At 54.8% G+C, this 26,275-nt stretch overlaps 1 protein-coding gene across 3 annotated transcripts in view; it reads right to left on the reverse strand.

Moving 5' to 3' along the window:
• DGKZ (diacylglycerol kinase zeta) overlaps nucleotides 1–26,275 on the reverse strand; it is a 52,700-nt gene that overhangs the window by 19,981 nt on the left and 6,444 nt on the right. For 2 of the 3 annotated variants that reach the window (XM_054276366.1, XM_054276365.1), the window contains exons 2-5: nucleotides 3,369–3,477; nucleotides 2,562–2,657; nucleotides 1,712–1,789; nucleotides 1,337–1,393 (exon numbers count right to left, since the gene is read on the reverse strand). In XM_054276366.1, coding sequence (XP_054132341.1) covers nucleotides 1,337–1,393; nucleotides 1,712–1,789; nucleotides 2,562–2,657; nucleotides 3,369–3,477 — 340 coding nt within the window. Of the gene's footprint in view, nucleotides 1–1,336; nucleotides 1,394–1,711; nucleotides 1,790–2,561; nucleotides 2,658–3,368; nucleotides 3,478–24,476; nucleotides 24,668–26,275 lie in introns of those variants that run through there. The other variant, XM_054276367.1, reaches the window with a different exon arrangement.

Consider the following 26,275-nt stretch of genomic DNA (forward strand, 5'->3'; position numbering starts at 1 on the left):
CTGGTATGACAGGGCCCAACATCCTGCTCCTGACAGCTTTTGGGATCACGATGATGAGAGACAAAAACTGGCAGGAGGTTGGGGTCAGCTCCAGTGTTGCCTCCTTTGAGTGCAGCACACATGAGGGGATGAAGAGTCTTGTTGGCTTTAGTGGATATTAATCCAGCAGGAGCAGAAGGAGGGCTATGCCTTGAGCTCAGCTCTGGGTCCAAGCAGGCACATCTAGCAAAAGGGCTGACCCTGAAGGAGATCCCTGGCACCACAAAGGCCAGAAGAACACCTTTTTAGGGAAACAGGAAGGAAGAGGCCTTGGAGGAACTGAGAAGAATTAGAAAGACAGGATGGAGAAGGAGAGTTTGTGAGAGAAAAGAAAAAGGAAGAAAGGGGAGGGAGAAAAGATTTGTAGAGGCTGGAGAGAAGAAAAATAGAGACAGACAACTGAGCAGAGACAGCAAACTGTTAGCAGAGCCCAAAAGGTAAATGAAGCACAAATAAGGGAGCTAGACTAAGAGCAATATGGGAAGGAGGCACAGAAAGAAAAAAAAAGCAAGAAAGGAAGGTTTAAAGTGATGCTGAAAGCTTCCCTTTACAACGTCGTGTCGGCATTTCAAAGCAGGCAGCCCTATGTTTGAACATCCTTCCCCAGCTAGGTCTGCTGTGCCAGCACAAACACAGTGTGCTGGGGGCAGCTCTGTTACCAACACGGCCCATGACTGAGCCACCCACACCCACTCCAGAGCACTGCACAGGCTACATTGGCTCCACAGGCTGGGGGGTGAAGCATGAAGGCTGACAGCAGCTTCCACCAGTGCAGGTCAGCAGACAGGTTCCAGGCCACTGCTTAGGCCCAGTACATTACAACATGGGCTGAAGGGGTCTGATACCACTACTGTGGGCAACTTCCACTGCCACCTGTGGCACCTAGGTCAGAGCTGAGTGATAAAGCCAGAAAGGAGCCCATACTGCTTCCTTCCAAATTGCAGGAGACTTGGGGACCTGCTGTTTACCACAGCCTCATCTATGTGCCTGAGGACCCAACACAAGGGTCAAAATTTCTCCCAAAAACCACTGTCTGTAGGTTCCTCCCATGCAGATTCCGGACATGCAAACCATCGGATGCTCTGCATCTGCTGCCTGCAAACTTCTCACTCTTCAAACCCAGTCTGTGCTGCTGCCTTGCAAAGAAACTCCCTTTTATGGCACCACTCCCTTGGAGCAGGAAGGAACATGATGCCTCCACTTGGATGGGCAACACGCTGGCAGCATCTGGTGTCTTTACCACCAAACTGGAAATGGGAGATGCAGATGTGGGCACAGTCTAAAGCACATGTCTCACCTCCCGTATGTTCCGGGATCCTGACTCCCTGAAGGACGGCTTGCAGCGGAAATTTATCTGTAGGAAGAACACAGGAGAGGAACCAGTAAAACCATCGTACCTGAAGGAAATCTACTGGAATTTACTGCACTACAGTAAGATTCAGAACCTCTGGAGTTGTTTGGTACTTGCCACAAAACATGTCTTTGTTACTGAACAAAATGGGGCCTGGGGTCCCAATCATATCACTAGATCCTCATTTTGAAACTGTCTCCTCAGAAGACCATTCTCTGCAATTACACATTGCAGTTCCTCCATCTTCTTGTGTTTCACAGCTCAAGACAAGGCTGCTACAGTTTTGCAAGCTGCAGGGAGGGCTTAACAGGCTCTACTCACTTTCTCCAGCTGTTCGATGCAGGGCGTATGCACTACGATCTTGCAGGCTGCACACTTGCGCCTGGAGAGAGGTTTTTGCTGAAGGGTAAGAAAAGAGGAGAAAAAATATACATGTGAATGAAAATATGCAGTGTTCAGAGTCTGGCAAGCTCAGCCTCCCATCATACCTCCTTCTTATGTACTGGGATACAGTACAAGCTCTACTGTAAGGTTAGATACAACCTAGACTTCTTATCTAGTGAAGGGGTCTAAGCATGTGCCTATAGCAGTTGTTCTCAAGCCTGGGACAGAGCAGGGAGGTACTTTCCCTACTGTCCTGTCCTGCAGTACTTGTCTTTTTCTGACACTGCCTGAGAGCACCATGGAAGCTGGTCTGAGAGGTATCTGCAGGGTGGTATCAGTGGCAGGCACCTGCAGGATGGCATATGGAGCATCAGCGCTCCATATCCTGCACCACGAGCAGGACTGAGCCTACAAACTGGGAGGGAGGGCTGCAGGGGCAGGAGGCAACAGGCCTGGGCCTCCAGAGCTCACTTTTCTCCTCTGTTGAAGGGTCTTGGATTCAGATCGTCCTTCCAAGGGTGTGGAATACCAACAGCCTTTCTCTGGAACCCTCCAGGCAAGAGGCAGCCCTGCATCAGGTTCCCATTGCAAAATGAGAACCAGCATTGGCAGAAACTGGGGACTAGACCCTCCGGTATGCAGAGGCAGAAGGGACACAGTCCCTGCCTTGGCAGCTCCCCAGGCCCCTGCATGGCCCCCAGCAGCAGCAGCAGCAGCAGCAGCGCGGCCTCTGCGGTCTCCCCATACGGTGACAGCACAGCCGCGTTTGTGGCCCCAGGTGACTCACCAGAAGCTTTGCCATGCAGTTCTGTTCCCCAACGTAGCAAAAGTCCCCAGAGACATTGGTCTCAAACCAGATGTGCTCCCCATAGACCGCAGCCTCCTGAAACACACAAGACAACACAACCTCTGAGAGAACCCCCAGAGAGGCAACTGAGCCCCTAAAATACTTTGTGCAAGGGACAAGATACTGGACAATGCTGGGAGATGGAGGCCAGGAGACAAGATGCATGCAACAGCCAGGGACATCTGGAGAGAGGAAGCCTCAGAAAGCTGCTGCCATGTCCCACCTGTTGTAAACAAGAAGCCCCCAGGAAACCAACTCCAAGACCTACAAACCACTTGCAGTGTCCTGCACAGGGGAGCTGCTTTAATCAGCCCGAGAGGAGGCATCAGGGCAAACTCAGTGCAGGGGACACTCCTGAACCAGCTTCTGTTCTACAATCTGAACGGGCAGCTTAAAACCTGTGGGGCATTAACCTGGGCCGGTTACATCCCCTGCTGTTAAGGAGCAGGGGCTTACTCCTGTTGCTTGGCCCCAGCCAACAGATCTTGGCTGTCAGAAGCAGAAAAGCTGGGAGAGGAGTAGTTATGCCATCCCTCCAGGAACCACCTGTGCCTCCACAGCCTCTCTTTTGCAGCATCAAGTAGTGCTGCCAGAAGCACAGATGCTGGCACCAGCTGGTGGCAATGGGAGAGGCCATAAATGTGTCAAAGTCAGTCACCTGGGAAGCCTCAACCCTGGGAAGAGCCTGCTGCTTCTTGGCCAAGAGTCCATTCCATGCAATGCCCAGCAAAACACAGTACAACTTACGCTCCAATCCACAGTGCTGCGTATCTGCCTCTCCGAGTCGCTCCTCATGGCTAGTGCTGGGTTTGGCTGGGCTACCATGTGTTGGAGACTGGATTTAGCAATAGCTTTCCTGGAAGACAAAGGAGGGCTGGTTATTAAATATATATGCAAAGCACAACCTGCTTCTAAGATGACACGTGAGGCTACAGCAGAAAAGGCTCCTCAGGACCAAGTGGCTGGAAATGAGGCGAATTTCCATCCCAGGTGGCTGAGAAATACCTGTTTCTGTGAGATAGTCCAGTGGGATGAAGAAGCACAGGCCATGTTGCTGACAGCTCAGCCAGACAGCTTGTACCCAACAAAAGGCACGGCATGGGCCTGCTGGGTTAACGGCCTCAGGGATAAGAGCTCCATTGTAAAACACCCTGGGAGTGTCCATGGAGCTGCAGTGGTGGGACTGCCTTTGCAGGGACAATCTAGAGCACCTGTCCAACAGTCTCCCTGCATCTCAGAGCCTGGGGTGTTTCCATGGACCAGTACAACTGCCCAGAATAAAAGGAACTGTTTGTTTGGGACTAGTGAGCTTCTCCCAGATGTGCTAGGGTGGAGGAAAGGAGCAGGAAATCCAGCCAACAGGAGAAAGTGTACATCTCCAGCCAGTGACCAGGCCTACCACATTCCCCTGGTCCCAGCCTGGCAGGAGAGGACACCCACAAGCTCCAGGTGGAAGATCATTATGGCACACCAGCAGCACTGCAAGACACCAATGGCAGCCAGGGCCAATGGCGCTGAGTCTCTTCCCTCCTTCCCCACCAAACCTGGGTGTACATTCCCCCTGTCCCCTCCCCAAGGCATTGCCTGCTTACATGCTGCCACCATACATACAGCAGCCGGGGGCTCCAGCCGTCCGGGGTGGTGTGGCCGGTGGGCTCCGGTCCCAAACCCTTGACGAGGGTGGCAGAGGGGCACTTGGTTCCAGCCACTCCTGCACAGCGCTGGGCCAGCAGCCGGGGGTGGCCAGAGGGGACCGGCCCAGGCTGACGGGCATCGCTGGAGCGCCGGCGCTGGCTGAGGCGGCGGTAGCGGCCTGGCAGGCCGTAGGCAGCCCGGCCGTGCAGGGCCTCGGTGGGCAGGCGGTGGGAGGAGGCGCGCCGCAGACAGCGGGGGCCCCGCGACAGCAGCCCTGCCTGCAGCGGCCGCAGCTGGGGCAGCATGGCCAACCACGTCTCCTCAGCGCTATGCTCGTGCTGGCCCCGCTCAGCTCCTGCTGCTGCACCACCGTCCTCTGGAGACTCAGATGTGGAGCTGTCAGTGCAGTGAGCCCCGTCCCCCTCCTCCCCCGTGGGAAGGAGGCTGGCCAGGAGGACAGTGGGACCCAGCAGCTGGGCATCAATGGCTTGTGCCTGGCCTCCGCGCTTCCTCTGCACGGCAAACCTGGGGCTGAGGCAGGGCGGCGTGGTGCTGGAGCGGCGACGCGTGCCGGGACGCCGGACCAGCCCCAGGCAGGAGAGGGACGCCGCTGCGGGGCCTGAGCCGCGGCGGCACTGGGCCAGCGAGGCGGAGGGCAGCCCCACCTGGGAGCGCCGCCTGGCCTTGCCCGTGGGCACAGCCACCACGCTGCTGCGCCGCAGCCCCTTCCGCCCAAAGTGCCGCCTGAAAAAGGTTTCCATTGCATCCGGATGGTGGCTGTTAACACAGAGACCAGGGATTAAGTAAACTCCCCTATGAGTCCCAGGCCATGCTGTGGCTGTCAGGGCAAGGGGACAGTGGGAAGCAAGGGATAGAGGGCTGAAGCAGGGAGTGGGAGATATGGCAATGCTACCAGAGGCGTGTGGTAGTGTTGCTCCCCATAGCTTTACTGCTCCACGAGTCTCACAGCTCAGCTCAAAGGGCTGCAATGGCAGGGAAGGTGTCACTGCCTAGCCAGGACCCTCTGCATTCCCTGCACTCCACTAAGCAGAACACCTGTGCACTCCGAGGTGCCAATCAGCCCTGGCACCTCCATTACCCCTCCCACTCTCCTGATGCTGATCCACCTGGTTTCCACACAGGAACCACTCTAGTTAGGTATCAGTCCCACCAAATTTGTAGCAAATTGAAATAAAGCCCTTGTGAGTCCTACAGAGGAAAATCGACCAGGCCAGTAAAACCAGGGCAGGAGAATTTGGTAGAAAAGGTCTGGGAGAGCTGGAAGCTGGGAGAGGTTGGAGCAGGGCAGAGGAGAGTTAGGAAGATCATCCCATCTGTCTTAAGCAGAACTTCCTTCTCATGGGAGAAAGAGCTTTATGGAAAGCTCATGCTTTCCCTGCCCAGCTCTCAAAGCTTGACAGGCTGCCTGGACATTGCAGCAGTCTGTTAAAAGTCATGGGTGGAAGGCACTGCAACACTTTCAGTGGCAGTAGCTCAGCACACAAAGGCCTGAGTGGAAGGAGCTGAGTCTGGCTAGCTCCAGTGCTCCCCTCCTCCAGAGACAGTGCTTCATTTCCCACCCTCCAGCTGCCACCTCTCTTCAGCTGCTAGAGGATTTATTCAAGGCCAACTTTAAAAAACCCACCAAAACCCACAGTTTGGTAGAAGCAAACTTCTCTCAATTGCTCCCAAGGCAGGGGACTCAATCATATTAGCCTGCAAGCACACAAAAGCCATCATCACCACCACTCTTAAGGATTTCCATGCTGTGCAAGGCATCTCCTCTACCCATCACGAGAGGATGGGCATGCTGCTCACCACGCAGACTGACATCTCCTCCCCTTCTTCTATCTTCCTCTCTAACCATGCCCTTTTACATTCTTATGGATCAGTAATATCAGAGAACCTTCAGGACATCACTCTGGCCCAAACTTCCAATGACCTAAGGCCCACAAAAACAGGTGCATTTATCAGAAGCTTCTTCTCTGTTTATTTGGGAAACGCATGTAAGATGGGACACAGGTTTTGTCTTCTGGACAAAATGGAGTTTTTGATAGTGCTTGTAGCACAAGCAGCACATTGGGCTGTACCTCTTTTTAATAGATGAATACAAAGGTGAGTTTGTATTCTTGGAAAAGACAAGGCTTGGTTTGGTCACCTCCACCCTTGCAGACAAGGAAGCCAGCTCTTCAGTTTCCATAGGCTTATCACCATGCCTGTACTCAGTAATGTAGGGGAAGGAGGGATGAGTGAGGAAGGGAGGGAAGGAGGCAGGAAGGAAGGAAGGAAGGAAGGAAGGAAGGCAACGGGCTCCAGAGAGCAGCATCAGGGCACCTAAAGCCTGGCTGAACTGAAAGCAAAGTCAAAGCGTCACCTCAGAAGTATTTCTCAAGTCCTACCACTGCAAGCAATGCAGGCAGGTACTTGGTCACCAGAGGGTTCAATCCACCCAAGGCCCACGCAGCTTCGCAGAGGGCATCAGCATTTTGCTGATGACTCTGCTTCCAGTCTGTTCCCCACACTGCAGTGCTCCATTTATGTACCCTCTCCATATTATCTGCAAGATGATGCACAGTAAACAGCATAGAATCAGAGAATCTAAACTTTCCCTGTACATTTGGAGGCCCTTTCCTCTTGTTCTATCACTTGTTACCTGGGAGAAAAGACTGACCCCACACCTTGCTACAATCTCCTCTCAGGTAGTTATAGAGCTCAATAAGGTCTCCCATGAGACTCCTGCTTCCTCAGCCATTTCTCCTAAGACTTGTTCCATAGACCCTTCACCAGCTGTACATCCTCTGGATGTGCTCCAGCACCTCAGTGGCAGGAGGAGGGCCCAAAACTGGACACAACACTCAAAGTGTGGCCTCACCAATGTTGAGTACAGAGAAACAGTCACTTTCCAGTCCTGTCGGCCACACTTACTGACACGGGCCAGGATCCTGTTGGCCTTCATGGCCACTTGGCACATGCTGGATCATGTTCAGATGGCTGCCAATGAGCAGCTTCACCAACAGGTATTAAAACCTTTCGGAACAAATAAAACACATTAAAAAACACAAGCAAGAATACAGGATGTGGCACATTGCAACAGACCTTTTTTGGTCTGCTTTAGCTCCTGGGGGAGACATAGTGACCAAAGGCACCTCAAATGAGCTGAATGGCTGTTCCCTCCCACCCCAGATATTCCACCAGCACAAAGCTGCTCCACTGCTTACTGTGTTGCTGCTGTGGGCAGGAAGATCTCTTAACACAGCTTCCTTCCTTTTTGCACCAGTCTCGTGAGGAAATCTGATACAACAACCTTGGTTTGACATTTATGTTTGAGCACTAGCTGACTGCGGACCTTTTTATCTTCAGGGCTGTCTGTAAATGGCACGTGGAATCAAGCTCTGACCACCAGTGGTGAAGGTTATTACAAGATTGCCATCTGACAGCCCATGACAGCAGCATGTGGCAGCTCAGATATGCTGGGTGAACATATCCCCACCTCTTGCATCTCACCTCCAACCTGAGCTCCAAATGGTGGATTGCAGGTGTGAGAGCTGCTGCTGGTGGAGCAGATGGATAAACTGCCGGGGCTGCCCATGGTTGATATGCATTAGCAGAGCTGCATGCAGAGCAGCTGGGGAACCATGCAATAGGCAGAGAGGAGCCCGAAAACAGCTAAGCCTTGGAAGGCCCAGACTTAACACCAGCATATTTCTGGCATCTCCATTGTTTGTCACAGAGAAAAGATGGAGAGGAGCCAGCACCTGTGGCTGCTTTGTAGAGCACATTACTCAGTTAGATAAGGAGGCTGGATCGAGGCAGCCTGGCATTTGTAGGGTGCAAAGTAAGGAAGTACTGCTGCATGTTCTGAGACACCAACTCTACTTATGAGCAGATACACACTGTCTTTTCAATCTCCTTCTGTGAATAAGGAAGGAGATAGCAGCTCTGGTCTGCTCATGATCTGCAATCAGAGCTCTTGAAAGGTGGGGTGCTTTTTACTACCAGACTCCTCAAAGCATCCTACACACCCTGCCTGGCCTCAGTACAGAGATGCTGCTGAAGCAGGAACATGTCCCATCAAGATCTAAACACCTTTGGAAAGAACAGCAGGGATCTAAGAGGAAAAACTTGCATCTTCTAACTGCAGTGGACGTAGAGCTTGTGAATCAGCTGTTATGGAGACATCTCTCCAGATATCCAGTAGCTAGCTCTCATTTGGTGATGGTGATTCCAAAACCAGACAGGCTGACCCTTAGGGCTAAACATGCAGTGTTCCCCATGACATAATCTTTGCCCACATCACGAAGAGAATCTGGATATTCAGCTCCACTATTCTGCTTTGTTTCACTAACCTAGAGCAAACTCCCCTGTACCATACTTAACAGGCTCTCTGTGGTAGGCAGAGGGATCCTGTGCCACACACCCTCTTGGCCCTTCCTCTGCATTATTATTCCCTTTGTCCCTCCAGCAGCCTGGTCCATTCCTGCCAGTGCCCAGAAGCAAGAGAGATCTCAGGTTACCTTCATACAGTGACAAATCTGGCACCCCCCTCCTGGCACCAAAGGAGGCAAGAGAACCATACTGCAGGTCGTTGCTGATAAATGCACAAGCCTTGAGCCACAGAGAAGTCTGGACATAATAATACCATCAGCTCCTTCTGACCTTTCAGCAAACCTTCAATTAGTCAACTGGAAAGCATTTTTTCCATCCACGGGACTACCAGGGAAACAAGTCTGAGAGCTTCGCCCTGTTCCATGACGAGCACCTGTCCTGATGGCAGCTGGCTGGATTCCTGCATCCTGGCTAGCTGTGGGTGCTGGGGAGCTGCTGTGGCTCTAGAGCTGGCAGAGTGCGAGCAGGAGCCCACTTAAGTTTACAATCTGTCTTCTCCTGGCAAAGACACTTGACTCATACAGATCAGCCACAAGGAAAGTGTGTTATTAATAGGCACTCCTGTGTGACAGCAAGATCTCCTGGGCTTCCCCCCTGCCTCCTCCCTGCCAGGGCACTGGAGGGACTGAGGGACCCAGGAGCCCATCCAGAGCGCTGCTGCTCATTCCCACCCTGCTGGCACACCACTGGTTGCCTTCAGCCTCTGTTTCCATCACAAGCTTGCACAACCCGCAATGCCCTTTCAGTGCTCTGATATTCAATCTTCCCATGTACACTACTGTCCTTACACCACCCCTGCTGAGATCCTGTCCCCGCTCTCCTGTCCTGCTTCCCACACATCATCACCGACCTCTCCTCTCCCTGGGGCTCCCCAGCCAGGCTTCTCTGACCTTACAAGAGCAACCTGCACAGATGAGGTCTGCTGAGGAAGGTGCCCTCGTGCCAGATGGGGAAGGGAAAATGCTGGTCAAGATGTGGTGCAGCCCTCAGGCTTTAGTTGCAGTGAGGTGTGCAGTAATCAGCAAGTTCCCATACTGTGCACTTTGTTTCTACTCAGAATTTCCATTCCAGCTGTCATCTCTCCTACCATCATACAAATAAAACTGAGTCAGGAGCTTCCCCACATTTGGTCCAGTATAAGCAAGGAGATGGGCCCCCCCCCAGCACAGGGATGGAGAGGCTCCATCCAAGACATGAGCCTTTCAAAGCACCATGAGAGGTGAGCTATGGGCTATGCTCATCTATTTTAGGATTCATACATTTGACCTACTGCAACAAGTGACACCACCTACATGGGCCACTTCCAGGCTTCTGAGCTGCAGGAGTATGGTATTCCCAGAACAAGGACAAGGACATCCTCAGTTGCACTGTCACTCTGCAGAGGAGGGGATTACTGCTGCAACTGTAAGGCTGCCCCTCCAAGCTGCAGAAGCCAGTTTCTGATCCTAGCAGGGTACTCAGAGGGCAACACATCTCATCTTTCAGTGAGTCCTGGGCCTGATCAAGATAAATTCAGACCTCTCTGCTAGTAAGAAAGCAAGGTAAGTGCTGAGAAACCAGCTGGTGGTCAGATGTATGCAGCTGCAAAGGACCTCCTCCCAGCCCTGTGGTCCCTGAGGTCCCTGCACGTGATGCATAGAGGTCCCTGTCAGGGCTACTGAGCATGGGCATGAGAGCACTATCTAATCATGTTTGCCAACTTGCTCAGAAGACTGTCAGTGTCACTGGGCACTCTGGGTGGCCAACCTGGAGGTCCCAGGACAGCACTGCTTCACAAGGGACAGGAAGCTATATCAGTGTAGACTCTCTGTATCCATCTTGTACCTGGCTGAGCAAGAGCACAACTCACAGCCAGTCAGGAGCTGGGAACACCACAGGGAGGAGATACAACTTCTAAGATGCTTTCTTCAAATGAGCAAGTCAGGGTGACAGATGCAACACCAAGGACCGGCAGCTGCCTCGGGGGACGATTGTAGAAGGGCAAAGAAATGAAACACCCCAGTTTGACAGTTTGTCATGGCAGGCAGAGCCAGGTGAAAGGACACTGCCTAGCCATGCCTCAAACAAAGCAAGGCAAAAGCCATCCCACCTTCATGCCTGGCCCTCCACAAGAAAATGCTCACATTTGGTTTTCTGAGAAGAACGGGGGCTGGGAGCAGAAGGGACTGAGACTAATACAGTTCCTAGCATTTTCCCAACACCCTTCTTGTGGCAGCTCCATCCTACTTCACCCCAAGCTCTGTATGATGCCATGGTGCCATCTCCTTTTTCACCACCTTCTCAGGGCAAACATGAGATCTGTTTTAAAGCACATCTGCCAGAGTAGCTCAGATCCTCCACAGAGACTTCATAAAGTGAAGAGTTTGCCAGCCCTAATATTCAGAGTAATGTTCCCATTACAACAATGTGATTTCCTTCCCAAAATCCATGGAAGACAGTGTTTTATCTTAATTTAAACCAAAACCATCTCCTTGGAGCCTCCTGGGCTGACTCTGGGCATTTATATCCCTTGACAACTTTCCACCATCATAATGTTATGAAGTTTATATGCCAGTACAGTAAATAATCTGCCTCCTGGCAATCGAGAAACCTGACAGCACTGATGTAAACAATCTGTTGCTGCATTTGGCTGAGGAGCTGAACAGAAAGACTGACAGCCTTGAGCCATGAATTAACCAGGGCTGAAACGCAGAGGGTGAGCCCTGGACTCATGGACATCACCCATGGTGCTGGGGCTGAGGCTGAGCAGGGGTCGGGGGAGAGGCTGGCCACACAGTTTCTATTTTGGTCCCATCAGCAGGACCAGCGATGCAGGCTGGGAAGGAGTTGGAGAGTTTCTTCTCTCTCTCTCTGTCTCTCTGAGCCTCCTTTCCAGACTGACACACATGAAGCCAGGCAGCAGGGGCCTCAGCCAGGGTGTCCTGGTGGTTTAGGTACTCAGACCATGGTTTCTTTTGCAGATTCTCCTCACTCAGTACACTCAGCTCTGCTTCTCACAAGGAGGGATGCACTATTTAAAGGCTGGCCAGTCCCACAGCCCAGCTGTTGGATCCAAACTCCCAGAGCAGCCCCAGAGTTTTTCCCCAGCACACAATGACAAAATCCTGGCACAGAAATTCCTACTGGCCACAATGCTGCCCCAGGCAGGGCAGTACACAGTGTCTGCCCAGGGCAGCAGCCCTAGGGAGGAGGCAATGAACCTTGTGTGACAACAAAGCTGCAGTGTGGCAGATACAGAACACAGGCAGTGATTCCCAGGGCTAGCGAGTCTCTGCACCTCCCAAAGCAAAGTCAAGAAAACCTCAGGCACTCCGCAACATGCACTGATCACTGATCAGAAAGATGGGACTCACATGCCTCCCTTCAGCCCACAGCAGGGATCAGGAAGGGCATTCCACCGCTCCTGGCATAAGAAGGGAATCACAGTGCCACCAGCACCAGAGGATATGCCAGGAGTCCACAAATCTGTCCTGCTTTCCTAAACTATTCCAAAGCAAAGCGACTGAGGACTGAGGGTCCTGGCAAGGCACAGGCTAGCTCCCTGTACTCTGCTACCTGCAGATTTCCTGCTGCCACCCCCATGCCACATGGACTGGCAGGACGAAAGCAGCAGAACGGGCGGCTGGAAATACACCACTGGCAGGGCAACCCTACAGAAACAGCAGCCAGGCACCACTGAGTGCCATGGTGCCTCCTGTGTTTTTGTGTTTTGCAGACCCCTCGCCTGAGCCCTGGGGACTGCAGTGGATCAGCTTTGCTCCAGGCTCTAGCAGCAAACAGTGCTCGACAGAAGCAAAGTTGAGGGTCTTGGGGATAACTCTGGGGTCTGCTCCCCCTGCCCTTCACAGTGGTCTAGAACTAAATGCCATACCTACAAACCAAGGGCTGTCTCTCCCCCCAGGTCCCCTCCCATCCCCCACCCAGCACAAACAAAAGCAGCAAGCGTGAGGGAGAGGGACAAGCAGGAAAAGGAAAGGGGAGATAGAGGGAAAAAGCCCCCGTGACCTGATCCGGAGCGGCGCAGGGGTCCTGCAGGTGCCGAGTGGGCGGCAGTGGCCGCACCGCAGCAGCGGGCCAGCCCTCCCCTACTAAGTCCTAGTTTGGAGAGAGTGCTTGGCTTCTCCCTCCGCTCCTCCCCGCGCTGCTCTCGTTAAAATAGCCAACTGCACTTCCTCTCCGAGCGGCCCTGAGGCCGGCTCGCTCCCAGCCGCAGGCGCATGCACCACAGCGGGCCCGGAAAGAGAGGGGTCCCCACGGCACCAGCTGCTCTCCAAACACTCAACTGCAGCTCGGGGACGGCGCAGCTTCCCTGGCAGCGGCAGCGGGAGGACACGGGGAGAACGCGCCAAGGTGGCGATTCTCTCCTGCCTCCTTGGAACTTGGATAAAGGGGTTTGCATGGCTGATGAGAGTCAAGCCGCCTGCCACGGAGAGCCTGTCTACATGTACAGGAGGTAACTTGCTTCTGAGTTAGTCTTTGGTTCACACAGGCTCCACAGATGTCTCAGGAGCTTTGTGTCTTCCCTCATCGTGAAAACCCTCCATGGGACCTCTCATAGCCAGGCTGGGGACTTCCCCGTCGTGCTTCACCACTATCCGGATTCCCCAGCTGCCTCTAGGGATCTGCTCCCAGCCAAACACAACCCATCTCACTTTTGGGGTCACAAAACCCATTTCCTCCTTAGTCTTTGCAAAGACGAAGGGAAGGTCATGCCAAAGGCCAGCTCACTCTACGATGCCGTCACCAGCTATTGTTTTTTCAGTCATTTACCCGGGCAACGAGAGCCAATAGCCACACACAGGCCTTAGTGAGTGAGTCAGTGTGGGTGACTGCAGCTGAGATTGTCTCTCACACCCTGCCCCCTCCTGCCTGCCCCTTCCCCTCGCCTACATGTCATGGCTAAAATTAGACAGCTCTTCTCCTCTGTGTGTAGGAATGCGTGTGTGTTTGGACGGTGCCCAGTGCTCCTTGGGGCCTGTAGCGGGACGACAGTAACACAATCATAACAAAATGTCACAGAGGCTGCAGCCAGTGTGGTGAAGGCAGCAGCTGCCTTCCCCGATGGGTGTCTTGAAAGCTGTTCATAGAGGGTAGCCAGGCCCAAAGGCTGAGCTACCACCATTGCTGTCGTCATCATCCATCATGGAAGAAAGAGCAAGTGGCCCTTGTAAATCAGTGAGAGAGAGGGGTGGGGAGGACACGTGAGTGAACACGTCCATTGCCAAAGCTGCTGAGGATTTCATTCAGCCATCACACCACCAGAGAGGAAAGGGAGCTGGAGATACCCAGGGCAGGCAGGAGGTGTTCACCGTGGTCAGTTCCCTCTGCCCTCAAAACTGTTAGCTGATGAAGGATGGAAAGTTCTGCCTCCTTCCCTACAAAGGGTATCTACACATCCTTCAGAATTCCCTTCCCACTGCTGGAAAGAGCCAGCTGCCTCTAGCGGTCAAGCAGGTCCCAGCACCGTCACAGCCCCAGGGCAGCAGCCAGGTGCAGAAGGGGCTCCAGGAACAGGCCCCAGTCCATCATTGTTAAGACTCACTTATTGGGACTGGCAGGATGTTTTATCAAAGAGAAAATTAAAAATGTGCTGCAAGTAGTTAATAATTCAGAGCAAAGCAGCCTGATAAGAGATATGTGCGGTCCCACCTCCAGCCAAGGAAGCTTAGCACAGAATCACAGAATGATTTGGATTGGAAGAGACTTTAAAGGGCATCTCATTTCACCCCCAATATCATAGTCAGGAACACCTTCCACTTGACCAGGTTTGTCAGAGTCCATCCAACCTGGCCTTTGAACACTTCCAGGGAGGGTTCAAGCTTCCAGCTTGTCTCCAACTGCCCCATGCCCACCCTGCTCTTCCTGTCCTCTGTGGTCTATGCTTAGCAGAGACTCCTGATGATACCACTTGCTGCTCCTCACAGTCACCACAATCCTATCTCCTTCCTGGGCTGGCAGGACCTAGACTGACAAACGGAAACAGCCATTTTTTCCCATAGAAACGCCATGGAAGGGTGACCACAGTGGATTCCAGGTGGCCCCAAAATCCCTTTCAAGTAAATGTGACCACCAAGAGATCAGGGCATTAATCCCTCAAGTCCTTGGAGGCAGCAGGAGCAGGAAGCCTAAGAACCCTCTCCTCAAGTTCAGTCATGCAAACCTTGCTGCCATTCTCCTCCTACTCCCGCGACTTCGTAAGCCCTCAGCCTGTTAACATGCAGACAGCTGAATGGGTTGTGATGGAGACCAGCAGCTCCCAATGCTGCTGTCACAGGTTTCAGTCTGCTGTGTTCAAGCAGAAACCATTGCCCCAGGCCAAGAGGCTCCCCAGGCCCACGCAGCCCTGAGCAAGACTTTCCATGTGAGGAGACCCTGGTCCCACGCACCTGAAACCACATCACAAGTGGCAGCCCCTGCAGTTGTCTGCAAGGGGGAGAACTGCTCATCATCCCTGAGAAACCCAGTCCCCAGAGATCTCTTTACACCACAAAGCCTGAGACAGGAAAGACACCTCCCAAGCCTTCATCATGACCCTGTGACTAAGCAAAGCACATGCTGACATGCCACACAAGTGGCATTTGTTAACTGTCCCCCTGGTAGTGATATCATGTCTAACCTTTGGTTTCACTTTTTCACCTCATGGCAGCAAGTGACTAAGTCTTTTTCTCCCACACTTCACATCAAAATTGAAGTAACTCCTTTTAACAATGTTAAATCTACTATTGGCTTTGCTGAATGTCAGCTTGTCCCATTGCAACAAATGGGAGGGCAGGAGGAAAAGTTGGGGTTTTTTCTCCTCCACCCTTTTTGTTCTAAATGCCCTCAGCATATCTGGTCTTATGTGCTTCCTTTTCTTCTTTCATCTTAACATCCCCACATCTGCCAGAATCACTGATGGGCTTTTTTCTCCCATCATCCTTCAGAGAGGGGAAGAAGCAATGCCCATGCAGAGAGCAGCCCACTCTCCCCCTTCCTGGAACGGACCAGCATTTTAGCACACAGCAGTAACACAGGGCTGCCTTGCCCTGCTTCCTGAGTTTCTCGGCTCCTCCTCTCATGCCCACAGAGACACTGGGTGCTCCAGAGACTTGCTGTGTGGGAGGAGTGACCCAGACTCCAGGTGCAGAAGTTGGGTGGCTGCCATTATGAGGCTCTTGTGGTACCAGGACACGCAAGCCTGTGCAGTGGGGAGTCGGCTGACAGCTGCCTTGCCTGGACGCTTGCCTCTGAGCATCAGCCAGCCCATGGCAGCAGCTGACCAGTTTAAACCATCAAGCTCACCAGCCACTTCAGCCACAGCAGCATAAAAAAAGCTCTATGCAGATGCTTTGCCAATCCCTTTCTTGCAGAAGGGAGGAAAGCAAAACCAGGAGGGATGAGTCAAGGCCAGCAACCCTGCAGAAGGGACATGTCACAACACCCAGCTGAAGTCAGCCGCAGGGAAAGGGCTGGAGTTGCACAGTAGAGCACCAGAGCTCTGAAGAGCAACCGTGCCCTCTGGTGTTCAACCCACGGCTGTCTGGACCTCTCCAAAACCCATCTGCCTCCCCTCTGAAGAGCACTAACTGGCCACACGGCCTCTTGTTCCCAATATCTCCAACCACAGGACTCCCAAGCAGCCCTGGGACAAGATTTTTGTGTCTACAACATCAGACAAACAAGAGACCGAGTGGCAAATTCAGTAAAGCCCAGGATGCCATGCAGAGAAACCGTGTAGCAGAAGCCAGGAGGAGCAGTAAGGGTCTTCCACTGCGGCACTCACACACGTGTAGCCAAATCCTGACCAGGCTGATGTGCTGCTCTACAAAGACCAAGGCATAGGGAGCCTTCCATTCCCAGGAATGGAACCCAGGACTTGTCCCTACCTCCACATCTCCTCAGGAGCACTTGTGACGGAGGTAATGGCTAGTCCCAACACCATGGCTAACCTAGGAACCGGCTCCCACACAGCAACTACATCCCAGCCATGGTGATTGTCTCCCAGGCCCTGTTTTTCCACCGTTTCTGGCAGTCATAGCCTTAATGAACTTCAGATTGTTTCAGCTAAATTTTATTATTTATTATTATTTAATTTAGTCATTTAGCTAAACCACCCTCAGTGCTGTCACCTTAGGTCTTCCAAGCATTCAGCATGCACTGGGTCTAGATGCTCATGCCCACACTGGCTAGGACATAGAGGAGGAAGAGCTCAACTGACCTTCAATCCAAACTCCAGCAAAACAGAAGCTGCCATGTTAGTTGATCAAAGTCCAGTAGCAAACTGCCCTCTAGAACAAAGACAGTGACACAGGCATAAGGCAAGCAGCCCAGCTTTCAGTGGCCTTGGTTAGTACTGACACAAGAGGGTGAAGTGGGGTGAGATGTGGGTGGGAGGAGAGCTTTTCAAAAGAAATGTTGCAGCAGCTGCTGGGACTGCGCAGCCTGTGCAAGCCAATAAAAATACCACATACTTATACACCGCTGGCCGGTGCTTTATCCTCCTGGATCCCCATCGGCTGGGCTGGCTGCCCTGGAGACAAGGGAAGACACCTTTGTGGGGCAGGTGGAGTCTAGGGACACAAAGAGAGTGGTCAGCAAGCCATGAACACACCTGGCTGCTCAGCACACAGCACTATCCTCCCCCGCCCCAGTGCCATCTCTCCACCACTTGCTCTTCCCTTGCCTTGGCACATGCAGATCCCAGGGGCTCCAATGGCACCTGTGCCACCACCCATGCTGTCCGCCATGGAGGTCAATGCAGGCAACATGCCCATGAAGCTGGAGTCAGCAACACCATTTTTCCCTAAAGAGCCAGTCAGCAAACATGAAGCACCACACTCCTGCGTCTGGGATGCTAACCCAGCCCAGTTCAGACCCTGCCAACTGCCCACCTCCAGCCCAGGCAGCTGCAAGAGAGCACACAACTCAGGGACCAGCGCCAGGCTGGCACAGAAAGAGAGCCCTGCTTCCCTTCATCCTTTCCTGTGCTGGCCTGGTTCCTGGCTGCCTTCTTTCACCTTGACTGCTGAGTCCATGCATGGATTTGAATTTAAAATAAATCATGAAGGCACTCTCCATGCCTTGCACAGAGAAGCATTGTTTGGGCAGGGCAGAGCAGTTCACCTGTTCCCAACTCTCCGGCCCTCGTGCACGGGCACCAATCCTTAGGAGGCCTGACTACCACCAGCCAGGGGCTGGGTAGCAAAGCTTTTGGTGACCCAGTGCAGATGGGAAGTGTCATTCTTGGGATCCCTCTGACACTCACCTCCACCACATCTGCTTCCTCACTCATTCAAACAAGAAAACTTGTGGGTGGGTAACATTGTCTGAACCCAGGTGAGGAATCCTCAGCCTCTGCTGGAGAATCTCCCGGCCCCATGCCGACCTGCAACCCTGCCAGGAGCTGAACTGGGGAGCAGGATACCTCCTTCCATGCATCCTGGCAGCTCTCACAAGACAGCAGCCCTGTACCTTCATCATCCTGCCAACTGCCAGCCTTACACTGGAGCAAAATCTCTGCAGAGAACACCCACCCCACCTCCTGCCACACCTCAGCAGTGGCAGCTGCCATGTGCTAGCTGCCAGAGTGCCCCACGCGATGTCCTCTTCTGTGGTGACCTCAAGCTTGGGCAGTAAGAGGCTTAGCCCTGGGTCGGCGAGGCTCCTGGCCAGAGCCAGGGTAGCGAGGCAGGACAATGTACAGATAATCAGACCAAGTGGGAACTTTCACACAGAGGGGTGGCACATGGCCATCTGCATTGCCCCCTGCTCCCTCTCTTGGATGGCTACAGGCCACAGCCAGAGGCTGGGAGCTCAAGAGGAGGCTGCAAGCCATCTTATGTACTTCTACCCCGCGATTCTCTATCCTCATCCCGTTGGGGAGTCCTGCCCTACACTGGAGGTGGGGCCCTCCACAGCCAGTGGGGAGCAGGCAGCAAGGAGTCCTCCTGCTCTCTGGCGCTGGATCCACACCTGGGCTGACAATGGCAAGTGAGGGACAGGCTGTTTGGCACACACGTTTCCTGTGGAAGCCAAGCTGCACCAAAACGAGGGGAAAACCTGCAAGAAGGCTCTATGTTAGTTGCCCTGAATTCCTGGGCCAGCCAGCTGGGGCACATGACTTTCTTCAAAGCCATAGCATGTGCTGGAGCCAGGGCTGCTCCAGCCCTGCAAAGAGATGAGATGCTGCTGGGAAGCAGGGAAAGGAAGACTGGCTAAGTGGAGCTGGGAAAAAGGCAAACACTAAGCTCTTGCCCATTGGTGCTGGGTGGGATTTTCACACCCTGGATGGGTGTCCCCATGTGTGGCTGGGACTAGAGCCTGCCACAAGCTGGCATCTTGCAATAATGTCAAGGAGCCAGCAACAGCCCGTGAGACACACCAAAGGAATCTCCCACTAACATGGGGCACATAGAGGACAGGGCAGCAGCCCAAGGATGGGACTACCTCCAGCCAGACCTCCTTCTGCTCCCGGAGTGGGGCTTTCCCACCAATGCCATGTACCAGCCACCCTGCACACACAGCTTGAGCAGCATCCTGCAGTCCCCCCAGAGACAGGTCTCCAATTCTCACAGCTGGGCAGGGCTTCTCTGAGATGGGGCATGTTCAGCTCATTTCCCCAGTGGTTCCCTGAACCACTGGCAAGGGCTGACAGCCGTCAGCCGGGCAAAGCTCAACCAGGCTATTTCCACGCATGGGAGCAATGGTCACAGGTAGAAACTGGAACTGACAGCCTAACCCAGAGAGCGCAACCTGCCCAGCAGGCAGGGCTGAGACAGGAGGCCCATTAACTCCTACTGTCTGGGACAGCATGGAGTGGGAAGAGATCCTCTCAGCTCCTCATCCTGGCGCAATGAGGAAGAGCTTCCCCTGGGGGCAGAGCTCACAGTTAAGTACAGAATTAGCACCCTAAGGCGCCAACCCCTAAACTGCAGGCAGGAGGAGAGCAGCACTGGGTCTAACACATACGTCTGGTGTGAACAGGACTCCATCCCTGCTGGGCTCCGGCCTGGCCAGCGCAGCCTCACTGCTTGCCTTGGCAGAGCTTCACCCTCCACCCGGCGTCCTGATGGGGAGAAAAAGAAAGCCTCCCAGCTCCCAAACACAGACTGCAGCTGCTGCTGGATCTGCAGGTTGCAACAGAAGCACAGAGTATACTTTTGTATTACTGGAGAGCTGTCATAGAGAAAGCTCTTGAACTCAGAATTGCAAAGACAGAGCCACTTATTATCCCCAGAGCCTGGTGCCAACTCAAGAACCAGCAGGACAGGTTTCCCCTATTTCCACGTCCAGCCTGCGTTGCCAAGCCAGATCTGCACCAGAGTCTCTTCCTCCAAAATTCTCCAGCAGAAGCCATTCACCTCCTGCCAGTACTCCATCTCTTCCAAAACCAGATTGTTTGTGGGCCCAAGGGCCAAGGAATCTTAGCCTGCAGTCCTTCCTCTACTCTTGAACTCAGCATCTCAAAGTCAGCACTGGTTTAAAAGAACCAGCAAACAAGCGAATGCATGGCTAAGAGATAACTCAGGAGCTTCAGCTCACAGAGTCACCTGGGGAAAAGAAAATAGAGCTCCACTAAGAGCAGACCTGCAAATTAAATTTAGAGGCTTTGCCCAGTCTCTGGGGAGATTGTCTGCTCCCCAGGCACTGCATGATGATGAGTGAAGGAAATCCTACACTGTGTCTCCCATCACCTGTCAGAGCTCAGGTTGCTTTGTTGGAGCATTGCCCTCATTGCAGAGGGCTGGCCTGCCTTTACCAGCACCTCCTTAGTCCCCAGGAGAACTCACACAATCAAAGAGCTCTCAAACTCCCCCTGCTCATACCACCCACAGCTCTGCCTCTCCCCTGTCAACACTGTATCCTTGCAAAGACCCGGCTCCAATCCCAGGGCCTGACTCTCTTCCTATTGTTTTTGTTCAAAGGAGGGAAACAGTCCCTCATCCTCCCTCCTTTCAGCCCCTTGAGGAGATTACAGTGTTTCCTGGAAAGGATGCTCCAACCCCTAAGAAGATTAGTGGAAGGTGTCCCTGCCCATAGTGGGGGGGTTGGAACTGGATGATCTTTAAAGTCCCTTCCAACCTAAACCGTTCTATGATGCTATAATTAAAGGTCTTGACACCCTCTCTGAGCAGGCACATGTCAGTGTAGCAGTCCCTGCTATGATCTTGGGGAGCTGCCAGTGGGTGCTTGAGACTGGAGATACAAGGCAAGTGGCAGGTCCACACCACGGAGGACCTCAGCCTCTGGAAGCAGTCAGACCCCCTATGCTGATCCTTCCCTGACCTATCCCGCAGCCCCACTGTGAGCTGGCAGCTGTCCCAGCCTGGCTCTGCTGCAAGGCTGCATTGGCTGCCAACAGGTATGGCTGCTCAGTGTACCCAGGGCTTTATTTTTCCCCCGCTGAGAAAAAAAAGTCCCTGAGCAGAGATCAGAGCAAACTCAGCAGCGGAAACAACTCTCTCGGCACATCCCATCTGCCCTGAAAACAAGCCCAAGTGTCACTGCAGGGGACAGCTGGGGATTCCCACAAGTGACACTTGCCCGGGCCCAGCCAAAGCTACCCAGCCATCACCTCTGAGCAGAACGGGGAGCAGAGGCTGGAGGGTTTCAGAGCTTGAGGCATACAAAATCTGCATGCATGGAAGAGAAGTAGGAAGATGATTGCTCAACAGCTAGCTGGCAGCAAGGTGCTTTGTGAAAAACCTTGTCCCAAGGGAAACACTGCTCTCAGCCCGCCAGCCTGCAGAGCACAAACTTCAGGCTCCTCACTACCATCTGGTCTTCCTGCAGGGCACCTGCGGCTTACCCCACTGCACAGCCTCTCTACTGCACCTGCACCTGGGAAAGTGGGTGCAAGGGACAGCACATAGGGCACCCCCACATAGCAGGGATGGAGAAGGCTGGGCTGCTGTCCCACTGGTACATCATTCTCAGCTTTCACATTGGTGTAAGCATCAAGCTGCAAGAAAGAAGTGACAAGTGACGTCCCAGAAAGATGTAGGCGGGTGCTCGGCTCAGTTTCTTGAGTGCCGTTTACCCACAGGCTGTGCCACCCACAAACCTTTCCTGGGGCAGTGGCAGGCACCCCCAGGCTCACCTGCAGGCTCCAGCACAAGATCTGCCAAAGGGTCACAGCCAAAAACTTGGTCTTGTGCTCTGCTGGACTACCATCTGCCAGCTGCCCCACTGGTGGCTACAGCCCTGCTTATGCTATCGCACCAGCCATTACACAAAGTTCCTTTGAAGTGGGATTTGTTACAGAAGCTCTGAAGCCTACAGGGAAGATCCATTTCACTGGCATCCCACTTCACTGGCACAGGGATGAGCAAGAAACAGGCATCATCCCCAGCACTTACACTCCTTCCCCAATTCCTCCCTGGAAAGGGTAAACTGCAGTTCACTCATAGCACCAGAAACAGGGCACCTAGAAAGGCAATTTAATCCTAACCACCTCTTATCTGATCAGCCCCAATCTCTTTATCAGCCCAATTAAAAGAATTACCCATCCACGGGCCGGATGCATGTATTGTGCACTTGTCTCTGTCAGCTCTAGAGCCAATTACTCCACCCTCCTGTAAGGCAATTACAAGGTACAGAAATAAGCCTGCTTGCAAAACATGGGACTAATGTACCATACCACAGGAGGCCAGAGCTTGGGGGCTCACCTTTCTGTTGCTTCAAACCCCCTGAGGGCTCACGTGCCCTGGAGACAGGACAGGCTCTCTTGCCATTTTGCAGATCCTTGCCTCCCTCGGCCATGTCTCCCAATATTGCTACAGGCAGAGTCCAGCACAGGGTGTCCACCTCAGGAAAATTCTCTCCTTGAAGCTAGGGCTCTCCACTCGTGCCAGTGAGCAAATTCCTCCCAATTACCTAAGCTTCCTCCAGACCTGTTTCCCAGCCACATATGGCTCTGGGTAAAGCTCAGAGTAGAAGGGGGTACAAATTTCCTCACTGTTGGAAAGCATTTGGTGGGTAGGGGCTGGCTGTACTTATTGACAAAAGGAAGCGTAGCACAACCTTCCCTCTTAATCCCCTCAGAGGAGGAGAAGAAACTTCATGCCATCCTCTGCTCCAACGCTCAGGTGGGCATGAATTCAGTGGCGTGCAGCCAATTATCCTGCATGACTTCCCATCAAGTTTACCTCCCACTGGTGTGTGTGGGAGCCCCTTCAGTCTCAAAGGTCCATGGGAATCTCTCCTCACTACCCTGCAGCTCTGGGTGCTGCATTCATCACCCTGAACCAGGGGGAACTGGGTCCCTCCATCAGCAGCAGAAGGGCAAGAATGCACTAAACAACCCCGTGGCCACTTCCAGTCTTGGCAGGCCTACTGGCCTCCTTCAGCTCCTCCTGCCATTCCACTTTGCCTCTCCCCATGTGTCCACACTGCCAAAGGTTGTTCACATGTGGAGAACTTCCCCTTGGCTCTGATCTACATTGCAGTAACAGCAGCCTGAAGCCCTGGGACTCAGAGAGAGATGCGACACAGTGTTTGGAACAGGCCAGAGATTGCCAAGAGCTCAAGGCAGCCATTGCTGACAGCTCTGAAACCAGAGCAGAGAACACCGCTCTGTGGTGGAGTGACCTTGCAAGCCATCCACTCCCAGGTCTGGCTTGGATGTGGAGGTTGAAATTGGAGCCTTTCCCCTCCATTCAGCACGTGTGATACCACTCTGGCGGCACTGCATCCTGCTTCAACTGCTCCCATATACCAAAAATACCCGTGAGACGTAGAAAGTTTGTCACAGGGCCACCAACATGGCTGGGGGCAAGAATTACCAAGTACAAGGAGAATATGAGATAAGGGGGGGAGTTTGGCCTGCAGACAGGTTTGAGGGGGAATGTTATTACTACGTCCAGCAACCCGATGGGAAAGTACAGAGAAGATTGGGTCAGATGCAGCCCAGGCGTGCACAGTGACAACTGAAAGAGACCAGGCACAGGCTGCAACAATGGAAACTTAATTGTTATTAGAGGAAAAAAAATCCTGAGTAGCTGAAGCACGGGAGTGGGTGTCCATGTAAGTTGTGTTCTCTACACCCTGGCAACACTCAAAACTCAACATCAATAGCTTGATCAAACTCGACCCTGCTTTAAGACAGCAGTGTGGACCAGGCAATCTCCAGTGGTTCCTTCAGACCTCAGTTATTCAGTGTTTTCAAAGACCTCCAGATAGCAGAGGTACCAGGCTACGCTTCGAGATACTTCGCTTACACGGTCCAAATCCCCACGAGGCCAACAGAGAGGCTAAGGGAGGCACAAGGAGCCCAGCTGGCTCTGGGACAGACGCATGAGAAGCCGGGATCCCAGCCGGCAGCATGGGACAAGCACAGCCACCCGCCGGCGCGGCAGGACTGCCAGTGTCGCAGGCGAAGCACGGGACAGGCATGCGGGGATGGAGACAGGCAGTTCAGGGCGGGTGGAACCGAATGCCCAAGAGACGAGGCTCCGATTCCACGGGGACGACAGCGCACGCAGCGAGGGCAATGCTCCCCAACTTCCCATCACTCGTGCCAAGAGCTTGAAAGGAGGGAAAAGCAAACTCGCCCCGCTCCATCCTCACACCCTGTCTCGTATCCCCCTGCGGCTGCGCTCAGCCAGGGCGAACCCCCCGACCGGGCCTGGTGAGGCGGCTGCTGACGGCTCAGCGGGAGGAGGCTCTTTGGGAGCCGATGCTCCGCCGCCTCCGTTCCGGATGCTCCAGCCGCCTACAGCCAGCCCTTGCCCGGGAGCCTAGCTCCCTCCGGCCCCGCTCCGCCGCCAGGTGCTGGGGCAGCGGCGCAGACACCACCCCGAGCTCGCCCGCCCGGCGGGACCCGCCGTCCCGCTGCCCGCCCCGCCCGGTGCTCACCTGCGCCCGAAGAGCTTGAGGCCAGTGAAGCGCTTGTTGCTGTGGCGGCGGCCCAGCGGAGGCGGCGGCGGCGGCCCCCACTCGGGCTCGGCGCTGCCTGACGCTCCGGAGGAGTCGGCTGTGGCGGCGGCTGTGTCAGAGGAGGCGGCGGAGGGCGAACCGCCGGACGGCGGGGGCCGAGCCGCCTGCATGGCCGAGCTCAGGGCTCGGCACCGCCGCCACCGTGGTTCCGAGCCAGAGGAGGGCACCGGGGGCGGGCGGGGGGGCGCGGCCGGCTCAGGCTCCCGCCCCACCGGGGCCACGGGCAGGCGGGCAGGAAGTGCGGCGCTCACCGGTGGCACCGGCGGCCGCGCCGCCAGCGCCGCCTGCCGAGCGCGGGGATCGGGGGAGCCCGTCCCGTGGCCCCGCGCCCGGCGCCGCCGCCTCAGGAAGCCGCGTGTCAGCCCCGCCGCCGCCTCGCGCTCGGAAGAGGTTCGGCGGCAGAAGCAGAGCCTCCCCCTGCCTCCACCTCCGCCTCCCATTGTTCACCGCCGGACGGAGGGGACGGAGCCAACAGTCCTGCCGCCGCCGCCACCGCCCTCTCCTGGGACCGGGAGCCACCGCCGGCCTTGTCGCCGAGGCCAGCACCGAGGCTCTTACCCAGCCCGGCGAGCGACTGCTCCGCTTCTCCCTGAGCCCAGCGACGCCGCTGGCTCAGCGGGCAGCGACAGGGGCAGGGGCTGGCCTGCTCGCCATGGCTGCCAGTCTAGGCACAGAGCAGCTCTTCCAGCCCTCCTTTGCATGGAAAATGTGCCGGCCGCAATGACAGCTTCCCCGCTTCCCAAGGGTGTGGAGCCAGGCTGAAAGCCGGGGCTGTGGGGGCCTGGCTGCCCACTGCCCGCTGCTCCTGCCGACCCTTAGCGCCCTGGGTCAGGTCCCACTGGCAGACTCAAACACCAGCTGTGTCCAGGAGGGCTGGTGGGAATGGGGACACACCTGCCAGTTTCCCTGAAACCGACAGCTCAGGCAAAGCCGGGCTGACCCGCTGTGCTCACGGGCTTGGCGTCAAAACCGCTCGCGCGGCCCTCTGACATCCTAGCTGGGAGGTTGTGTGCGCAAGCCCAGGCACTAAGAGAAGAGGAGGGGATTGCGGGCAAGGCGCTGGGCGAGCACAGGAAGCCTTTCCCCCAGCCCCCAAATCACGGGCTGTCAGCACTCGCCACAGCACCTTAACCCCCCACAATAAGAGGAAGGGAGCGGAGCCCAGCTCGGTGGGTACCTTATGTCGACGTCCCCCGGAGGGCTCTGGGGAACGTCCCAGGAGCGATGCCGCCACATCTGCCGCAGCATGAGCTGATGTGCTTAGCCAGCCCGGGGTTCACTCTCGCTCTTCCTCCCCCAGCAGCCGCTTTCCGGAGTCATCCCGAGGGCAGGTCCCTGGCAGTGCTCCGCCGCCGGCCGGGGCCCGGCTTTGTTTGCAACCTCCACCTGGTTCCTCTCTGCACTTCCTGGAAGTGTGAGGGCGGCTGTCATTGCAGCCGGCTGCGCGGCCTTCTTCCCACGGCGCTGGCCACGTCCTCTGCTGGGTCGTCTCCAGGGAAGCCTCGTGCGCACCCTCAGCAAGCGGGAGCACGTCCTGGCACGCTGGGCTGCGCGCCGAGGAGCCGCACCTCCCCTGCTGGGTGGTTCTTTGAATGCCCCCAGACCTGAGACAGCCCCCTCTCCAAAGCTGCCCCAGCACCACCATGCACACCAAGGCCATAGCAGTGGGGCTGTCCTCCTGCCACCCACCCTGGGCCATGCACGTCCTTACCCTGCAG

Source organism: Melozone crissalis, unplaced genomic scaffold (genome assembly GCF_028551555.1).
Source record: "Melozone crissalis strain CALT ecotype California unplaced genomic scaffold, PUWL_Pcris_2 ptg000018l_1, whole genome shotgun sequence".
Classification (NCBI taxonomy): Eukaryota; Metazoa; Chordata; class Aves; order Passeriformes; family Passerellidae; genus Melozone; species Melozone crissalis.